We start from the raw sequence: 22,274 nt of genomic DNA, 5'->3' as shown, positions 1-22,274 counted from the left end.
ATTTCAATTCCAATTGATAGCTAATCGCGCGCTCGTTTCTGAACTATCGCTCGCTCACAATCAATCAACACAATCACTCAATTCAATCAATTCTACTCGCCAATTAGCCACAGACAACCTAGCTAACCGACTAATCTTAACTAATTACGATCATTTAGCCTAAACCATGTTTCTATCTAGCCCAATCGCAATTAATCTACCTAAATACCCTAATTAGCTAATTAATTTAATTTCGAATGCAATTAGCGTCCTAACCGAGAGTTAGAGGCTAACTCACAATAAAATTAGCTCGGGCAATCTCAACTCGGGCGGCGACGACAACGAACTCGGCCCGGCCCAAATAAGACGATCATCGAGTCACGACTCAAATCGAGCTTCAAGCTCCAAACTTTGTCGAGGGTGGTCGGGTGAAGCGGCGACACTTCGAGACGGTGGCACGGGAGTCGAGGGTGGTGGGCGACGATCGCTAACGATCGGAACAGTGGCGGTCGGTGATGAACAGTGATCGGGTAGAGGAAAAACAAGGCAAGACAGTGGCTTCGGGGCTGATTCGAGGGGGCTTGGGCTGTGTAAGGCTGGGGGAATGAGTGGCCAATGTTGGGGAGTCTCCGGGTAGTTGTGTAGGTAGCGGCGGTGGCGGTGGCGGAAGGCCGGATGTAGCCGGGCAGAATCGGGCACGAAATAAGGGAAGTTTGGGCGGAATATGAGAGGTTTGGCTGGGGCTGTTTTGGGGATCTACGGGCAGCAGCCAGCTTCCGGTAGCCTTTGAGGAAGGTGAGGGATCGAAGGCGGTTGCTCGGGGTGGTGCGGGGTGGCCGGAGTTGGGCTGAAGACGACGGAGGGCGGCAAGTCAGTAGCTCAATGCAAAATAGGGGATGACGGGGCTGTTCGGCTTCCTTGAGTTCTTTGCGGACGGCAATGGCGTGGCGCGGTGGTGGCGATGGGTAGAGGGGACGGAGGAGTGATGACACGGCTGCTAGGGATGGTCGAAAGGGCCCGGGGTAGCTGGAGCGGCGCTGCGACCCCCCCTGAGGCGGAAACAGAGCAAGAGTCCACCGGGTCTGTTTCAAGTCCGGCGGCGGCAAACGGTGGTCGAGATGGTGGGGTCAAGGTGGCAAAGTGACAATGGAGACTTGAGGTGGTGGTGGTCGTACAAAACAACTAAGGAAGGAGAAGGATGGTGGCTCGGTGAGTGAGGGAGGAGGGGGCGGTCACACGATGAACGGGGGAGGGGGGAAGACCAGCGAGAGAGAGAGAGAGAGAGAGAGGAAAGGGTAGGTAAGTTGACCAAATTTGACTGGTGGTTGGGAGAAATTAATGGCAAGTGGGGCCCACAAGATATTTTAAATATCTTGTCTTTTAGTGTATTATTGGGGGCAAAACGGTCTTTTGATAAATCTGGAGTGACCGGATTTTTGGCTCAACCGACTAAGGATAAAATATGGATTTTCACGGGCTAGGTTCTGTCCGGAAAAGGTCTAGGCGCAAAGATTAAAATCCTAAGTTGCGGCAACTACAATTTCGAGACCTAATTGAAACCGAACGACAAATCGAGAACTGTTCAAAATTCGTCACTTAATTCCTTACAATCCAAAATTTTACCAACTGGAATTCAATAATAATTCTTCCTTTTATTGAATTCGGGCAAATTACAAACTACGAATTTCTAAGGCGTCACAATAAAGTCACAAGGTGGAAATCATTTTCCAAATGAGAATCAAACACTTGAAAATATTTTCGATCACGTGTCACCAAATTAGGAAACCAAAATTTTTTTCTTAGATTTATAGATTATATTTTATTCTTTTTAAATTTATTTTATTATAAAAAAAATTGAATTTTTAAATTTTTTTTTTTTTGTCGAATTTTTTAAATCATATCGGAAATTTTATATTTTATATTCTTTTTTCTTGCTTTTTGTTTTCTTTCTTCCTTCTTCCTTTGCTGTGATGTCCTCCACAACGACTAGCCGGTGGCGGTTACAAGCAAGCTCTCTAGTCTACTACCATCGCCGATGCACAACGAGCGGTGGATGTAGAAGAAAAAGAAAGATAAAAATTAAATTATATCAAAATATAAATATGAATATCAAATTTCTAAAGGCTAAAAAGTAAGAAAACTTGAGAGGAGCAATTCCGAAAAATATTTTCACCTCTTTACTTTTAAGAATTCACTTTTCTAATTTTGTGCATGAAGTTTCAGTTGGCCGAAAATTATTTTACATTGACTAAGTCAATTTTGGTAAATCAAGCGGGTGAAAGTCCGGAAAACCAATTTATGGAAAACACTTTCATTCAAACAAATGCACTCGACGGAAAACTTCATGAAAAGGAAAAATTATTTTCCGAAAATCATTTTTCATGAAAACGATTTGTTTTCATTTGTCTGGTTATATGTGACCAAAAACATTTCCTATTAATTGATTTTCATTTGAAAAACAATTTTAATCTCGTAATTTTATCTTATGCCAATTTATTTTATGAATTTTAAATTATTTTTTATTTTTTTCTTCAACCTCGCTTGTCATGGGGCCACGATGAAGTTTGGCCTTGCATGTAATTATTTTATTATTATTTTTCTGTATTTCTTCTACCTCGCCGATCGTCGGGCCATAGCGAGGCTTGAGTTGAATTGAGGTCGTGTCGCTAGAGGAGCGGGCGGGTGAGGTCAAGCCTCACCTGCTTGTGCCTATGGCCGATCACTGGCCAAGGGAAAGAAAAAAAATAAAAAGAAAAAAGAAAATAAAATATAACAAAATATTAAAAAATTTGAAACTAGCAATCCTGCAAAATGTTTTCACACCTCTTCAGATTGGGTAATTCACTTTCCTGATTTTATGTATGATTATTTTACAGAAAATTCTTTTGGTTGATTTGTCATTTTTGGCGAACCAAACGGATAAAAGTTCGAAAAATGAATTTCCGAAAAACACTTTCACTCAAACAAACACCACCCTAGAGACCAAGGTTTACAACAAAAAGTCCAAGCAAATCATTTGAAGCAGTTATATAACTTATATTCAACAAAGAAAATGCAAACGACTATATAATTAGGATGTAGATTTGATCATTTGCTGGAATGGAAGAAGTACACAGCCAGGGATTATATGGACCAAATTAACATAAATATCAAACTTTAGATTGGTGGGTGTGCAAATTTCCCTGCGCTGAAGAAATTTTTGTTTTCGGCCTCAACCGGGGAAAGGGCGTGACTTCACCACCGCTTGCAGGGGCACACTTCGCAAAACGACAGTCTCGATGGTGATGCCGGGGCCAAACCCTAAGAGCACCCCCCACTCCGGCCCCTCTCCGGTGGTGGCCATGCCTTCCTTCATCGACTTATTCCTTAGCTCATTTAGAATGAACACAACGGTGGCACTTAACATGTTCCCGTACTCTTCTCGCACGTGCCTCGAAGCTCTTAGCCTCTCTTTGCTCAACCCAAGCGTCTCTTCCACCCGGTCAAAAACCTGCGTGTATCCGAGATGCACGGCCCAGAAAATGGAGTTCCAGTCCTTGACGACGTCGCTGTTGGTGGCTGACCTGAAAGTTTTGGCCAAGCATGCCTCCAGGTTGGACGAAATCAGCTGTGGCACCTCTTTCGATGTAGTTGTGACGATACCATTCTCCCGACACTCAAGTGTAAGCGCCCCAACCGTACCGGGGACCAGCATTTGTGAGGTGGAGATGATCTGGAAAAGGGGCCGTTCTGCAGTCGAGTCTAGTGGAACAGTGCCTATAACCATAGCTGCTGCGCCATCACCAAAGGTGCAGCTAGGGATTAAAGACGCAGGATTGTCTTCAGTAGGTGCTTGAAACAAAAGGACATTTGTCTCGACGGAAACCGTGAGAATTCGTGCCTCGGGATTGTTCTCAGCGATGTCCTTGGCGATCCGGAGGACAGTCCCCGAGGCATGGCAGCCCAGACTGTAGAGCATGAGCCTGTTGATGGAAGGGGAAAGGCCAAGGAGATGGACGAGCTTCGCGTCTAACCCGGGCATGTCCACACCAGTCGTAGAGCACATGATGAGATGGGTGATGGCCGATTTTGGCTGACCCCATTCCTCGATGGCCTTGGTTGCTGCTTCCATTGCCAATTCCGGGTGCACCTTGATGGCCAAATCTTGCCGTTGGTTGAGTGATGGGGCACCTGAAGAGCAAATACCCGGATTTTGCTTGAAAATTTCTTCTGTCATGATAAAATGACGCTTCTTCATGCCAGATCTGTTACCTGCAATACAGTCAGAAACATGATGAAAGAGGGAAAAGAAGAAGAACATGATGGTGCCCCACAATCAAAACTGTCTGGAGCAGGCAAAGAAAAAAGGGGAAAAAATTGCTTACACATGCGGGTGAACCTCTCCTTATCATCAGTCAAATGCTCGGAATTCGTGACTCGAAAGAAAAAATCAGGATAATTGTCCTGAGATATACTAGTTGGAGGGTTGGCAGTGCCGATGGCCAGGATTGCCGCTGGGACTTTGCGAACTAAAGACCCCATTGATCGGATTGCACGAAAAGGAAGAAGAAGATAGTGTAGGGGTAGGACGAGACAAGAAGGGAAAGATGCTCAGCTGCAAGAATAGAGTCCCAACCGATGATTACATATATAAGTACTGAGCTAGCCATGTTCTAAGCAAGAACATACCAACTCATTATTAAAACCTCCTCATGGAAAAGATGCCACATTAATTAGATCATGGTGTTCCATTTTCTAATTTGAAAAACAAAACAATGAGATGGGGATGGTCAATGGCCATCGGTTTGTAACCCAGGGGATACTGTCCGTTCACCTTATTTGAATGTTCAACTGAAAAACTCATTCCTCCAAAATTGTTTAGGGCAATTTGTTATTTAGTGTCGCAACCTTTCCAGAGGTGAACCATCAAGAAAAGAATTTTGTGGGTTTCCCCAGCGGTGGACTAGACCCTCAGCAAGAAGGAATTTTGTGGTCTCTGCAATTTTCTCTGTATGTTCTCTCCTTCTTCCATGCGGTAAGGAGGAGGAGTAGGAGGAAAGATGCTGCGAGAATTGTGTAAGTGCAGGCTTGCATGTGCTTTGCCAGGGGGGGTCTAATTCCTGATTAAGACAAAATCATGTTGAAATTAATAATTTATTAAGAGACATCTCACGAAGCATTATATTACTCATAGGGCATTAGATGCAGACACATTGTAGTAGGTAAGGCATTCAGGTCAAAGGAAAGTAGTTACGACCTCAATTTGCTAGTAACAATATTCTTCTTGCAACTGTCCTTGATGCAACAATTAACGTTATACTTTATGAACTTTGAAAAGTGATTTTTATTTGCAATTTGTACATTAAAAGAATGAGAGAGAGAAAAGAAGAAAGGCATTTTCAGAAAAGTTGTTACAGCAACGAAAATAAAGAAATAAATAAACATGAAGGATACGAGAGTGGTTTACCCTCTTCTCACCCGTTTACTTTATCAAAATTGACTTAGTCAATGCAAAACACTTCCCGACCTGTTTACTTTATCAAAATTGACTTAGTCAATGCAAAACACTTCCTAACCTAATAGAAAAGAGGGTAAACGACTCTCGTATCCTTCATGTTTATTTATTTCTTTATTTTCGTTGTTGTAACAACTTTTCTGAAAATGACTTTCTTCTTTTCTCCCTCTCATTCTTTTAATGTACAAATTGCAATTACAAATCACTTTTCAAAGTTCATAAAGTATAACGTTAATTGTTGCATCAAGGACAGTTGCAAGAAGAATATTGTTGCTAATAAATTGAGGTCGTAACTACTTTCCGTTGACCTGGATGCCTTACCTACTACAATGCGTTTGCATCTAATGCACTATGAGTAATATAATGCTTCATGAGATGTCTCTTAATAAATTATTAATTTCAACATCATTTTGTCTTAATCAGGAATTAGGCCCCCTGGCAAAGCACTTGCAAGCCTGCGCTTACCTAAACATGCAAGCCTCCTCAAGTCTCCCCTTCACGATAGAGGATTTGCAGGTGTGAATCTGGTCCTCTTTCTCGATATAACCCTAATCGAGTGATTTTTGTAATTGCCCTGCTATGAGACAATAGGGCTTCGCTTGATTATTGAACCGATCATGCTAAGCTTGAATATGGTTCTGTATTTTTTTTTCTTTTTTAAATTATTTTACTTTTTAGTCTGATTTAACTAAAATGTAGGTTAAAATTGTCTTTAAGCGAAAATGCCCTAAACCGACCTGAATATTTAGCCGGCCAGCGACGTCGGATCCTTATTTGAAATAACCATGATCACTTTAGGCCCTTATTTAAAAATGTCATCGCCATTTGTGACTCGTATTTGAAATAAGGTCCATTTTAAGTCTTTATTTGAGAAAGTGAGGACATTGCAAATCCTTATTTGAAATTTTTCCTTAATTAGATGGTAATCCATTATTAACTAAAATTCGCCTACAAACAATGATTGTATAATCTTGTCAATCGCGAGTCATCATCTAAAGTAATGAGCAGTAACAGCAGAAATAGAGTTGGAACCAACGATTATAGTGGCAGGACGAGGTAAGGAGAAAGATGCTCAGCTGCCAAGAATAGAGTCCGAACCCGATTATTATAGAAGTATCGAGCTGGGTATGTGTTAAGCCAGAGATGCCAACTCATTATTGAAACGTCCACATGGAAAAGATGCCACCTTAATTAGATCATGGTCTTCCATTTTCAACTATAATTCGAACCCAAGGGTGACGGTATAATCGTGAGTCATCATCCAGCGACACTCCACCGGAAAGATTCGAGGGAAGAAACAAGCACAGAGACTTGCTAATCATACGCATTTCTTTGCAAATTTATCATTTGAAAAACAAAACAATGAGATGGGGATGGCCAATGGCCATCACTTTGTAACGCAAGGGATGATATCCGTGTTGAGATACACGTAACATACATAGGCAAATAAAACATATAAAATACGCGACGGAAATAAATAAATACCTATACATGTATCTCGAAAGGCATTGTTCATACATTTCAATCGCAAATCTTAATTAACGAATAGAATTAACGGATTACCTCTTGAAGCGTACTTGAAACAAAAAGGTTCGGACGTTCTTCGATTCAAACCCCACAAGTGTCGAGCCTCTAGTTCGGACACACTACCAATCGCAACGATGAATGGAAGAACAAACACGTGAGAATCACCCCTTTATTTGTGCTAGCAATATTGTGGAATCAATTATCACAACTCTAAAAAATTTTGGTCTGCCGTACGAATAAAAGTGAGAATATTTTCTAATCTCTCTCAGACTTCTTCGCATGCACTTGCGAGAAATCTCTTTTTCTCATATTAGCCCCCTGGAATGACCCACACATGAAGAGCGTAAAACTGTTTTCACACTCGTGCTCGAAGAAAAAACAAAACTGATTGCACGGTACACACGATCTGATCGTGTGTGCAACGTGCACCACGTCCCACGGTCAACAACTATTTGTTGACCGTGTGAGACGTGCACGGTTTGTTATTAATTTTTTTTTTAATTCTCAATATATATATTTGATATATATCGTATATATATGTACATAGACAAATCAATATATCTAAATATATATACCATCATGTGCGTGATTTTGGGCGCATCAATATGTGCCGATTTAGGACGTGCGTGTGCATCATATGCACGTAGTCCATGACCAAAAATAAAAATTAGATTAAATCATATTTAATCTAATTTCAGTCCGACTAATTCAATAGTCGTGATTGCAAATATATTTGCAACATCATCCTTTCTGTTTAACGTCATCCTAAATTGGTTATTGTGTATGACATTCCTAGATTCATCACGGAGTTAGTAGTAAGACATGCACTAACACATTAGAACATCCAAGAGAATTGATTGTCTCGATCAATCTCTAGGTCCTACAAGCCATGAGTGATGTCTAGCAATATATCATGTCTACCCAAACAGTGTGAATACTTTAAGAATATAATGAACCCGTCGGTTTTGACTACGGTATAATTTAATCCCTCTATCTGACTATGTCCCGATCGAACAATGACCATGGAATATTTGTCAAGTCACCAATTCAATCTTATGCACAAATCTAATTGACATGCATTTATACGAGACACGAACATTTCATTCTCGGTTACAACCCCTACCGAGGATTTCAATACATTGCCATAATTAGATCGCATAGAACATCATACCTTGCATGTAACAAGGAGATAGATTCCATTTTGCGCACATGTATGACTTTGTATGTGCATGAACTATGACCATCAAGTATAGAGACGGATCGACGAACCGCCAATAAACGTCCTTATGAACCATAGTCATCCAACACACAAGTCAATACTGTGCCTCGAGTCTAAGGATTATTTACATAAGACCAAAGCATGAACAATTAGACATTAACCACGCTAAAAGCTTTCCATGTCGCTAATCGTTCAATTTGTGTCATGTTTAGTGAACTTGTCCGGCACAAGCACTTGTGTTCTAAGGATTATTTACATAAGACCAAAGCATGAACAATTAGACATTAACCACGCTAAAAGCTTTCCATGTCGCTAATCGTTCAATTTGTGTCACGTTTAGTGAACTTGTCTAGCACAAGCACTTGTGTTCTAACTCGGGCATCGCAATACCCAATGACTTGTGACTCATCATTCCCTCAAGTATCCAATACTTATTGGTGAAATTAAGAACACACAGATCTCAACAGGATCATTGACATCCATTCAATGATCCATCGACCGAGAATAGTTTAAAGATTCGGTCTCATTGTAAACCCGTCACACATATTCTCAATATCTCAAGAATAAGTCTAGCAACAACCGATCCGATGTAATTTATTTATATATTTAAATAATTGGACAAATGAATAAATGTGTCTTTGCCATTAATCAAATAATAAATCGAAAGTACAACTGAAATCCCTAACATGTAACTATTACATGGTTGTTTTAGGGCATATCTCTAATAGTTCGTTCACCATATTTGAATGTTGAACTGAAAAACTCATTCTTCCAAACTTGTTTAAGGAAATTTCTTATTTAGTGTCGCGATCTTTCTAGAGGTGAACCATCAAGGAAAGACTAATGGATTATTGGGCGTAATGCTCAGCGCGGGCTTTTCCCATGCCATACCAAACACAACTTGTTACTCAATTTGATCAGGCAATTTATCTAACCTTTTCGAGTCGCCACTAATTGATTATGGGTTGACTAGACATCCATGTAAAATGTGGGAGTACATTTTACTTCTACGAATCAGAGTTTCAATAGATTCGAGATCTAACACCATTCGATACCTTTTTCACTTTATTTTGAAAATATTTTGCATGCGGTCTTTATCAATTTTTATCCTATGCCACTAAGATGTGAGGGGTGATCAAGAAAGTAACACCCAATAATTAAAGTGGTAAATAAATTGAAGAAAATTTAAAGAACCTGAATGCACTGGGCAAAGCAAAGCATATCACTATCCATCATCACCGATTTCACCTTCCATGCTTGTTGCACCTTCCTTTATTTCAAATTTGTGAGCCCATCATTTATGGGAAAAGAATCCACAGAAACGTCCTCCTCCTTTCGAGCGTGAGCTCCCTTTTTCAAGCCACTAGTCTAGCCATAACCCATTATCTTCCGTCCCTCATTGGCCAAATTTCAACTCCAATTCCGTTTGTCATCTCACAAATCTGGCCGAAACCCCCATTCAAATTGCGACCTGGATTGATAATTCATAATCCGTTCAGTTAATCCAAAACTTTCGGCCAAAATATGCCAACAAATGTGAACGATGGAATATGGATATTCTTGCTAAGGGGTCAGGGTAGATCTATAATTTTCTTATGGAATAGTCAATATATAGATGTTAAGACATAGCAGAGAGGATTCAAATTATTGAATGATTTCAATTGCTAAAGAAAGATAATGTATTTAAATGTTTCGATTATTTTAAACATTAAAGAAAGACCATTGGAACCCAAAATAATCTAGCTGTCGACACACATGCTATGAGCATGAGAAGCAGACATCAAAGCATAATGTCAAGATACAAGGGGAATAGTTTTCCCCATTGATACCACTGTAACGTGGAACGCATTTGTCAAAGCTTTCTTCGAAAAATAATTTTTCGACTGCACTTGTGACCAAAAGATGAAGGAGTTTCTGCAGTAGAAGTAGAATGGTCTAACAGTAAACCAGTACGAAGCGAAGTTTTCTGAATTATTAAGGTTTGCCCCTAAGCTAATTGAGGACCCTCTAGATAGGGCAAAAAGATTTCTAGACGGGCTAAGACCCGACATCAAAAGCCAACTGGTGCTGCTGAATCTTAAGGATTATAACTAAATATATGAGTGTGCACCGTTGGTGGAAAGGGACTTTGCAAAGAGATTCTCGACAGTCATACCCCAGGGAAGGCGTATATTTTTCCTAAGCTTTGGATTAGAAAAGAAGAAGAAAAGACCCTTTGATAAGGGTAGCAAAAGAGGGCCTAACCGGTCAACTTTGCCAAATGGTATGTGTTGAGTCTAAGGAAAATACCATGGATGTGCCATGTCAAACTCAAACTGGAGCATGCTTTAAATGCGGGTAGTAGGGCAATATGGTGTAGAATTACCCTCTGTGGGCTCAACAGATTGGACCAACAGAACGACCAATTCAAGGTAGAAACGCACCACAAGGAAACGCCCAGCGACCATTGGCGCAAGGCTAAGTTTACGCAGTGACTCACGAGGAAGTAGAGAATTCCAAGGCCATTATCACAAGTACAATTCTGGTACATGACCAAAGTGCCCATGCATTGTTTGATACCGGTGCAATGCATTCATTCGAATCCAAGCAGTTTGTACGAGTAGTTGGGTCAAAATCTAGACCACTTGAAACATCTCTTAGCATCTCCACCTCGTTATGGAAATTTTTTCTATCCACACTGATATGTAAAGGGTGTAGAGTCACCATTGTCAGAAGAAAGCAAGTAGTGGATCTCGTAGTATTAGCCTTTTATGATTTTAATGTTATTTTAGGCATGGACTGGCTTAGTGGACAACGGACCAATGTGGATTGCCATAGGAAGGTAACTTAGTTTCACCCACCCGACTATCCTAGTTATGAATTCTTAGGAGGTAGAGGAAACCCTTCAATATCCCCAGCATGGGCAAGATAAGAGTATCAACTCCTTGAGGACGGTTGTCAAGGGTATTTAGCCACTGTAATGGAGAAGCCAAATGAGAAATTGAAGTTAGAAGACATCCCCATAGTACAAGAGTTCCCATATGTTGGGAATAAGTACATCATGAATGTCATAACTTGTGTACGACGTTCACTTGAATGCCATAACTTTCAAAACATTCACTTAAGTGCCATAACTTTTATAAATCGTTCACTTGAGTGCCACATCGGAGCAAAATCATTCACTTGAGTGCTGCAGCAACTTTTCCGGCGTGCCACGTTAGCTTTCGGACATGCCACGTCATTTTTCCGGCGAGCCACGTCGGCTTTCCTGCGAGCCACGTCGGCTTTTCCGACATGCATGTCAACATGGCACTCAAGTAAACGATTTTTTGAAAGTTATGGCACTTAAGTGAATATTTTGAAAGTTATGGCACTCAAGTAAATGTTGTACAAAAGTTATGGCATTTCTAGTATACTTTTTCCCATATGTTGGGTTTTGACGCAACATGTACGAGAAAATATTACTAATAAAACACAGTGAAAATGAACCCATAGACGTATCTCTAGAGGCATCATCGGACGTTTCAATTGAAAATCAATTAAACTAAGGGGGTTAATGGATTACTTCTTAAAGTGTCCTTGAAACAAATTGGTTCAGATGTTTTTCAAGCCCCGCAATCATTGGACTTCTAGTTCAAATACACTACCAATCGTACAACGAACGGAAAGACGGAACTTGCAAAAATCACCACCTCATTTGTGCTAGCAATCTCATGGCGATATTACTCCACGCTCTCAATTTTGGTCACCATAAGAACGAAATTGAGAAAACTCATTTTCTCATAAAATGGCACACCCTCTAAACACTTCAGGATCCTAAAGAGCTCAACAAGAGCGAGATGAAGTCGCCAAAAGCTCGAGCAAGTGAGTCATCAGAGTCGGGGCTAGGAGAGAGAAGAGAGACGCCGGAGAGATAGAGAGAGTTCAAGAGAGGGATAGAGAGCTTTCTTGAGTGATCTTGCAAAATTCTTAAGAGAAGAGAGAAAGAGAGGAGTAAGCCATTTATAAAGGTCCAAGGGTTGCTCTCTAAGTTTCGAAAACTTGCTCCCCAAGTTTTGTCGAAACTTGGTCATATGGCGCCCAAAAGCATGTACGTTCATGACCAAAAATAAAATAAAATTAAATCTCATTTAATTTAATTTTAGTCCGACTAATTCAATAGTTGTGATTTCAAACATATTTGCAATACTGTCTTTGATGTTCAACGTCGTTATGTATTGGTTAAGGTATGTGACATCCCTAGGTTCATCACTTAGCTGGCAGTAAGACATGTACTAATGCATTAGTACTTTCAAAAGAACTTATTATCCCGATCGCTCTCCAAGTCCCACAAGCCATGAATGACATTTAGCAATATATTTTAGTTACCTATATAGTGTAAATGTTTCAAGAACATCATGAACCTATCAGCTTTGGCTACAATGCAATTCAATCCATTTGTCTTACCATGTCCCGATTGAACAAAGGCCATGAAATATTAGTCAAGCCACCAATTCAATCATATGTACAAATCTAATTAATATGCATTTATACGATACATGAACCTTTCATTCCCGATTACAACCCTAGCCAAGTATTTCAATGCAATGTCACGATTAGATCGCATAGGACATCAACCTTGGATGTAATAAGGAGATAGATTCCATTTTGAGGAAAAGTACACTAGAAGTGCCATAACTTGTGTACGACATTTACTTGAGTGCCATAACTTTCAAAACGTTCACTTAAGTGCCATAACTTTCAAAAATCGTTCACTTGAGTGCTATGTTGGAGCAAAATCATTCACTTGAGTGTTACGGTAACTTTTCCGGTGTGCCACGTCAGCTTTCCGGCGGTTACGATAACTTTTCCGGCATACTACGGTAACTTTTCTGGTATCTACAGTAACTTTTCCGGCTGCCACGTCAACATGGCACTCAAGTGAATGATTTTTAAAAGTTATGGCACTTAAGTGAACGTTTTGAAAATTATGGCACTCAAGTGAAGCCATACAAAAGTTATAGCACTTCTAGTGTATTTTTCCTTTTCATTTTGTACACACGTGCTGACTTCGTATGTGAACGAACTATGACCATCAAGTACGGAGATAGATCAACAAACCGGTAATATGCACGCTTGTGAGCCTTAGATATCTAATACATAGGTCAACACTGTGCCTCGGGTCTAAGGATTATTCACATAATACCAAAGTATGAATGATTAGATATTGACCACGCTTGAGCTTCCATGTTACTAATCATTCAATGCGTGTCACGTTTGGTATAAGCACCTATGTTCTAACTCGGATATCACAATATCCAAAGACATATGAGTCGAAATTCCCTTAAGTATCCAATACTTATGGTGCAGTTAAGAATACATCGGTCTCAACATGATCATTAATATCCACTCAATGATCCATCGGCCTAGAATAGTTTAAAGATTAAGTCTAACCGTGAACCCGTTATACATATTCTTGACATCCCAAGAATAGGCTCGGTCCCAACCGATCTTATGGAATCATTCATCTAACTAATTGGATAAATGAATTAACAAGTCTTTGCCATTGATTAATGAATCAGCATATACTGACAGGAATATACGACCCAAATTGCATTTATTTTTCTCATCTCTTTCAAATTTCAGCTCAAAAGTAGCTTGAACCGGGGAGGGGCTCTTTCATTGACGGTGGTCGGTGCGGTCACACGGTTCCTGGAACAGAAAGTGTGTGGTTATGGGAAGGTGGTTGTTGCGCAATGAAAGCAACCCTAAGAGGCATGCGCATGATTTCGTGTTCCTCTTTTGTGGGGTCCAACTTGGGGGGATAGAGGTTCATTTTTCCTCCCCATTTTTGCTATGACATTTGTGGTTTTTTTTTTTTTTTTGGGTGTCATCGAGCAAATGAGAGAGATTCACCTGCACCTGCGGGAACGCACTCCGATCTAAGGCCCTGGCTGACCTACTATCCCCGCGAAGCTCCACGAATTTCTTACTCAATGAAGGGATACACTTTGAAATATTCTTATACTATAGGCTAATTCATTCCCGGAAGTTCGAGTTGTTAACCACCGGCGTGGCTACTTTTGGAAATGGGGAGGCCCTCGACCCCGTCCCGGGGAAGAGGGAGGTCAATAGATGCCTCAGATTAGCCAAAGAAAAAGTTAATGAGCAAGTATTTACATTTTCTCTCATTTTATGATGGAGTCGTTGATTTTCTTTTTCCAATCAAGTACATCTGTTGCGTCAATGTGAGACCTCCAGTGAAATCATGAAAGGGAAATGCTACATTGGACACTGGCGTGGTAAATAGCCGCTAACTGTCCACATTACCATCTGAAAGTGACTTGTTGAAACGATTCACGCCAACAAATACATAGTGAACCGCCGACATCGTCATCCAAGTCAGCACTCTCTCTCTCATCATCACCGAAAACCTAAATATAGAGATGATGGTAAGTGAGTCACGTAAGCCATTAGGGTTAACTTTTGCTAGATAAGCAAGCCACCTGGGCAAAGTCACATGAGTTGGCAGCTCATATGACAAATGCCTCGCATTAAGCCAAATTTTAAATTTTCAGTTACTTGAGGGTACTTGATTGTAAAATAGACCCAAAAAAAAAAGGGATACTTATGGGGTCATTATTAGAAAAAAATATTTCCATATTGTTGTATTTGTTTTGGTAACTTGACTTTGGATTTCAAGCCTCAAGATAAACCATTCATGGCTATTGTGAGGGAATGATTTAGATGACGCAATATGCAAAAAAAGATGAGGCAGCGATTAGAAAAAAAAAAATACTAGGCCCATGGATAACCTTTGCAAGGCCCATTATATAAACCTCACAGGGCCATAGGATCCAAGTCCTTATCCCAACGCATCATATTCAACAATTAGCCCTCGGTGTCGCAAGAACTAGGCATGTCACGGGAATCAATTACTCGAACTAGGTCGATTCACCTAACTTTGCGAATCCGAGTCAAATTCGAATAACTCGCGTTCTTGTTCTAACAGGGCGCATACTCAGAAATGCTTGGATTAAATAGCTCACGAGCCTAGCCAAATTCATGTAACTCGTCTAGCTCGGAATCGAACCACCGACCCACCCATGTTGATGGATGATGTGGGTGAGAGAGATGTCGTCTTTGTCGGTGATGCAATGGTGGTCACCATTGAACCATTGATGTCGGATCCATCAAGGACAACTTATCAACTGTCGCTAAGGGAACTAAGAAGAAGAAGAAGAAGAAGAAGAAGAAGAAGAAGAAGAAAGGGAGGAAGAAGAACGAAACAGAGATTTTAGAAAAATAGAAAGCTATACTGTATTAGAAGAAAAATGTACATCCTCCAATTTCATGTGCTTTAATTATTCACTTTCATCGGTTTTCATTCATCTTGCTCTCTCCTTTCATGGACGTAAGGGGTTGCATGTTGTGGCATGAGTCGCTCTACTCGACACTTACTTCATTGACTACCAACATGCCTACATTGGAACCATTCAGACTACTTTTAATGATGGCACTATTTTTGTTAACCTCTTCCCAAATTTCAATATGGCACTTGTTGATCCCATTCTTCTTTTAGCACTCAAAGTACAGTTACAAATTACTGGAGCTCCTAAGACTCCCGGATCAATAGCTGCTACTCTTCATTATCAGATGATTTACGTAGTTCAAAATCATGCCATTGATCTTAATCTTTCCAGTTCAAAAGATGCCCTATTCATCTTTGTTGATCATGATTAGACCTCATGTGTTCATGTGCCTAGACAGATCCCCAAAGATCGGCTTGTCAAACTCCTTCCTAATAGTTGGGTAACCAACTATGAAAAATTTCACCAGAACACCAGACCAATCCAATCCTCCGAACACCAGAGGAATATTCTTCTTCTGTCTTCCCTTCTTTTCCCATCATTCTGTGTTTTACTCTATGTCCAACTGACCCAGTTAGTATGGACTGTCCTAATCTTAAAAACTTTGCTCAATCTTTCGATTCGGATGGGCAATATGTCCATTATATCAAGGATCCTACGGGATATTGTTTCTGGGACATTGAATGTGCTTCTTGATCATGTTCCAAAGTGAAGAAGAAGATGACGGACTTTCTTCCAAGAAGAAAAAGAAGAAGGATTCTTTCTATTAGAGATACCTTGATGGTGACCCTACGGTGAGACCACTTGGCGAAGATGGTAGAAGATGGCAATTCATGGTTGAGTATAGCTCACCCAAGCCTCCTCAGAGAACTCCACCACCTCCTTCTTGTCCGGATGAATCTAAGCCTTCACCACCTCCATCTCCGTCACCAAAGAAGTCTATTACTTCTCCCTTTTATAAGCCGATTTAGAAATGGGTAAAGAAAAAAACCTTATCTCGTTGAACTCCCTCGACCATACACATGCGCTCCTAAGCCAGAATCACATCTAGTATTATCCAGCGCCTGTATGTTCCAACCCGAAGACTTCACTCCACTCCAGGCCTCAAACCTTAAACCTAGTGGTATCAAATTTCCTCCTTTTGAGAAATTCTCTAACCCATAGCAGAGATATTATCACACACCCAAGATACACGCTTCTAATGATGTGGATGCTCACGGACGACGCAGAGCACCCATTCCTTCCGAGACTATCTTGAATTGGCAAATGGAAAATGCTCTCGCTCAGAATGTGATCCTAAATACAATCGGTACCTAACTTGAACGAGCAAACCAGATAACTGCTATGTCCAAGAAGATGTTAGAAGGCTTTCAGAAGAGACTCCATCCGCTTGAAACTAAGCGAATTCCCCCAGATTATTATCTAGAAGATCGGACCCCTAAAATTGAAAAATTCAGGCATCAAATCCAAATCCTTTAGAGTCAAAAGTCTTTTTCTCCTTTTGAATCTTTCTATTTCCTTCTATTGTCCCAACTCCAAGATTCGGATCCTCTATGGGACCATCTTCATCATTTGTAGATGTTCTCAGCTCAGCCGCTCTACCACCCAATTCTAATTTCTTGTCTCCACCCTCACCCAAATCCCCACCTCCTCCACCTTAATCATGTATGGTATCAAATCCTCTAGAAAGTTTTCTTAGACACCAAGTCCAGATTCCTTCTATCTCTGCCATAAACCCGCCGGAACCTCTTGAGAATGAATCATTTAGTTCATCCGATTCTGAATTATCTAATGAATCCTCCCAATCTATTGATGTCATGATGGCAGACCAGGTTCTAGAATAAGAAATGGCCTCAAAGCCAGAAGTGGTTCATCCAAACGCTTTCCTTGCTGGAACTTTGACTTCATCGTCATCCAAGGTATACTTCACCTTAGATGATCTTTTGTACCATAAGTGGCCCGATTGACTCCAAGAATTCCGTATCCGGTTGACTACTAGGCACCTTCATGAACACAACACTTACGAAGTACTCCTTGAATTCTCTAGTCGATTTATAGGAGCTTTGAAAGATTGATGGAAAGCAACCGCATAACAAGACCAGATATATTTTCTTACTCAAACTATGGATAATGCTATCTAAATTATTCATCTGTTCTTCATTGGCAAACTTGACAGCACTATAGAGCTATAGAGAAAGGAGTTCTTTGAATGAAAGTATTGTTCTATGGTCGAAAAAGATCTTGATAGGCACTTCAAAGAGATGGTCAAGCTCTTGTATTTGCTTGGCGCAGATTAGAATCTTAAACCAATCTTCATGTCTTCTATTCCCAAAGAAATCAGTCAAGTTGTGAAAAAACTTTGCAAGCAAGATAGAGGCCTATAGTAGAAGTCACACTTAGAGGACTTCAATAAGCGGTTCATATTGCACTTGAAGAATTATGCCTCAGAAAAGAACTTTTTAAGAGTTATCTTCGAGAAAATAGAGAACTTGATAAAGCTTGTGCTAAACCTGGTTGGAAAATCAAGTGCTCCAAAAACTGCAATGACCTTTCCCGTTATGATCATAAGAAGAAGAGAAGCTTCAAGAAATTCTCTTTTAAAAGAAGCATAGCAAAGGCAAATGGAAGTTTCTTCAAAGAAGAAGGCACCATTCTTCTAAGAAGAAATTCAAATATGACAGGTGTTACATCTGCAATAAGAAAGGACACTTTGCTAAATCTTGCCCTCAAGCAAAGTGTCAATGAAGTCACATGATCCAGAAAATAGCACAATGCATAGGGGTTTCTCTCGATGACGATGACATTGAATCAATCTTTTTCATTGATGAGCCCTCAGCCGAAACCTTTTGTGCCATAAAAACTTATTCTTCCGGTTCCGATGATCAATCTCCCGTAGAAAATGATATCTTCACATTTTTCCCCAACTCCTTCCATATCTGACATTCAGTCTTTCATCCTTACATTCCCATCCAAATATTCCTTTCCAAGCACCACAAGTCCATCCAAGTAGTTGCTCTAATTGATACTGGAGCAGCTGCATCCCTCATGGATACAAAAGCCCTTCGAGAACAATTTTGGACACCTTACACAAGATACTTCAACTCCGCTTCTGGTGATACTTTTGCAACCAAATTTCGCAATAAACCAATTACGCTCCAAATCTTTTTTCGGTGTTCTGTCACCACAAAAATCCTTAGATGCAATTCTCCTAATAAGGACCTCATCATTGGTTGGGACATTCTTACTCAACTTCCATAGCTCGGGATTTTACCTACTGGCTTGCAATTCAAAAATCGGTTCCAAGAATTTGTGGACATCCAAAGACTCTTCATCATTCAGCTAGAAATTCTTGAACCTATCATCTAGAGGCTCTTATCTTGTAGTTCTGATTCTTACTCATAGTTTTCCAAGACCTTGTCCCGTACTTTTTTGTGAGACTTTCCTTCAAAAGGAATGATGATATTAATCCAATGAAAGCCGGTCATTCTGGCACGAATCCAGAGCATCTTGCTCTCACCCAAAAAGAATGTGCTGAATTGCTTGCTCAAGCTCTCATTGAACCTTTTAATTCTCAATGGGCTTATAAAGCCTTCTATGTTAACAGCCGAAGCGAGCAAAATGGTGATAAACTTCGGTTGGTAATTTATTTTCAGCCTTTGAATCAATTTATCCAAGATGATAAATTTCCATTGCCCCACAAAAATTCTCTTTTCCTCCACCTTGCTCAAGCTAAGATCTATTCAAAGTTTGATCTTAAAGTAGGATTTTGGCAATTAGGCATACATCTTGAAGATCGATCAAAAATAGGGTTTTGCATTCCAAATCATCACTTCCAATAGATAGTAGTTTCTTTTGGGCTTAAAACTGCTCCTTCCCTTTTTCGAAAAGCCATGTACAAAATCTTTCAGCCAATTCTTGCAAACTCCCAAATTTACATTGATGATATCCTTCTCTATAGTGCTAATGAGGAATCTCACTGTAAGTTTCTATCTCGGTTTGCTAAAATTATCTAGAAGCATGGCATCGTGCTCTCTCGAAAGAAAATGATCATTGCCCGGAAAGAAATGGAGCTCCTCGGAATGCATTTGAAAGAAGGAACTTATTGTCTAGGGGCCCATATTGCGGATGAATTGCAGAAATTCCCTACGAAAAATCTTTATGTCAAACAGGTGCAAACATTCCTTAGTACTATTAATTACCTCCAACATTTTGTTCCCAAGATCTCTAAGGTACTTTATTCGCTACAACAAGTGCTTAAAAAGAATGCACCTCCATGGGGATCAAAGCGGACGAAGGCGATCACTTATCCGAAAGAGATGCTGCAACATCTCTCTCTATTGCAAATCCTATCCACCGGTGAAAGAATATTGCAGATAGATGCAAGTGATAAGTACTAGGCAGCCATTCTTCTCGAAGAAATTAATGATAAGCGTTATATTTATGCTTACAAAAGTGGACGGTTCACACCAGCAGAAATCCATTATCACTCTATCTTCAAAGAAATTTTGGTAGTGAAATACGAAATTAAAAAGTTTGAGTTCTATCTCTTCGAACACCCTTTTCTAGTGGAAATGGACATGTCTTCTTTTTCCCGGATGTTGAAATTCAAGCGAAAGTAGCTTTCTCATCCTCAACTGCTAAAATGGGCAAAACGGTTTCAAAATATTCTTTTGACACTAAACATCTTGCAGAAAACAAAAATGTTCTTGCAGATATCTTGTCCAAGCCAAAACAGCCCGTCACCTCTATCAACGTGTTTGTACTCTAGGAACCTGTCCTTGACATATACTGCACTATTGACATGAGAGGAAATTGGAACACCCTCAAGTATCCCCGATGTTCCGGTCCCGATCCGCACCAATCAACTCACTTCTAATCTCAAGGACCTTTTTTTGGTAGTATCATTTAAGAATCTTTGGAGATTATGGTGGTTTGATATTGAAACACAGGTCTTCACCCCGAATACCTATTCATCCATCCCTTACTTTGGTCACCTTACCAAGATTTCTCCGAAGAACTCAAATGGATGTTTTGGTATATGTTCAATCTTTATATTGTAGCCATCGAGTTTCCTACTGAGAAGATTGTTACGGTTTTGACCAGTGTACTTACAGGTGATTATTCTAACTACAAAAATATGATTGAGGTTACAACTACTCAACGCTTGGAGAGAATTATTCAGGATTTAAAACCGTGTGGGAAAACCAGAATTTGAAAGACACACCGTCATGCTTTTCCACATATTATGGATATTTATCAGTCCTCTTGAAGATGTGAGATCCGAATCAAGATTGCTTGGCACAACCACATACAAGCCCCAATATAATTTGGAAGTCGCCCGTGTTTACATGACCTTTCCAAGTTGTATTGCATCCATTCCTCGAGAATACAGAGAACTCCAAAGAATCTTACGCCAGGATAATCGTACTATTCCTCAAGAGGAGTGGCCCTCAAATGCAGATGATGTCTCATGGGATTATTCCGATTCATACATCCACTCGGGAGAAGTCATCCAAGAGGCCCCGCAGATTTTTCATCGAAACCAATCTTCAATGGACACAAATTCTCAAGATTCCTAGGGAGGACCACTTTCTCAAGACCCATATGCACAAAGCTCTCATGACAATAATTTCATCCCATGTAAAGATATTCCCTCCTGCTCATCTTTGCCACCAAATGCTATCCCTAGCAACCCAAGATTCCAAGAACCATGGGATAATGACTAGCTCCTTTGGAAAGCTTTCAAAAGACAAAAGGATGACCCAAACATCTCGAATAGCTTAGAAGATAACACTGAAGAAGGGTTTTATCGGTACCAATTATGAGGCCTCTTATAGGTCATATGTATGTCATTCCTTCAATAATTGGCCGATAATGGTCAAAAGTTGTTCTGTCATGTACTGTTGTTGTCGGATTTGTGAATCCAATGTGTTTTGTCCAGTTGTGTTTTCATTGCCTAAATAAGGCTCTTTATATCATGTATTGAGCCCAATCAAGCCTACTTCTAATATCGGTGTGAAGCTTTTTCTACATGAGTCTCTAAATTCTCTTCTCCTCTTCTCATCCAAGCATCATTCCTTGACTCCTAGAATCTTCTTCTTAACTCGGTAGTACAATATGGCTCAGTATGCTCTTCACTTGCTACCTTAGCGGAACCTGTGAATTAGAAATTTCTGGTACCTTAAAGGTTGAGCTTCAAGATTAGCCTGGAAGATTAAAGGTAGTCCCTTGGAAATTGGCTAGGTGCCTGGTGTTCGGGATAGCATGCCTGCTTCGGGTTCGAGCTTGTCTCTGCTTTCTTCCCGGTAAGTCTCATTTTATCCTTTTGAAGTTGTGTTAAAAAAAAAATTAGGGCAAAATTCGTGGGTCGGTCGATTTTGAGTTCGTGAGTTTGATTAAGGAGTCGTTTAGTTGCTATACACATGAATAAAACTCGGGTGTTGTGAAACCGTGAAAGTTGATGGATCTTGATTTGGAGCTACAATTTGCCTAGAATGAGTTTTTCAAGTTTGGTTTACATGTTGTACTATTGTGAATAGTACATTTCGATGGCTGTTATATTTGATTTTCGGATGTAATTTGGATTGGCCATGTTGAGGCTTTTGTAGTATGTTGAATGAGCTTCGTTTTGACTATAAGATAACTTGAAATAGAGCTTAGTGGAGGAAAGTATGGCGCAAGGAAGTTTGATGCGAAAGGTGTCCATAGCGGATAGCAATGGGTGTCC

The 22,274-nt window shown here is 40.2% G+C and overlaps 1 protein-coding gene across 1 annotated transcript; it reads right to left on the bottom strand.

The window, feature by feature from the left end:
- Positions 1-3,190: 3,190 nt before the first annotated feature.
- On the bottom strand, positions 3,191-4,338 carry LOC115748681 (chalcone synthase 6-4-like). The gene has a single exon (XM_030685254.2). The coding sequence runs from the start codon at positions 4,277-4,279 to the stop codon at positions 3,191-3,193; it is 1,089 nt and encodes a 362-aa protein (XP_030541114.2). The 5' UTR covers positions 4,280-4,338.
- Positions 4,339-22,274: the final 17,936 nt, after the last annotated feature.

This window comes from Rhodamnia argentea, chromosome 7 (assembly GCF_020921035.1).
Source record: "Rhodamnia argentea isolate NSW1041297 chromosome 7, ASM2092103v1, whole genome shotgun sequence".
In the NCBI taxonomy this organism is placed as follows: Eukaryota; Viridiplantae; Streptophyta; class Magnoliopsida; order Myrtales; family Myrtaceae; genus Rhodamnia; species Rhodamnia argentea.
The sequence above is the reverse complement of the archived record's forward strand: the minus strand, read 5'-3'. Positions and strand labels throughout refer to the sequence as shown.

Excerpts from the sequence above, each read along its gene's own strand:
- LOC115748681 (XM_030685254.2), bottom strand. The coding sequence starts at position 4,279 with ATGTTCTTCTTCTTTTCCCTCTTTCATCATGTTTCTGACTGTATTGCA.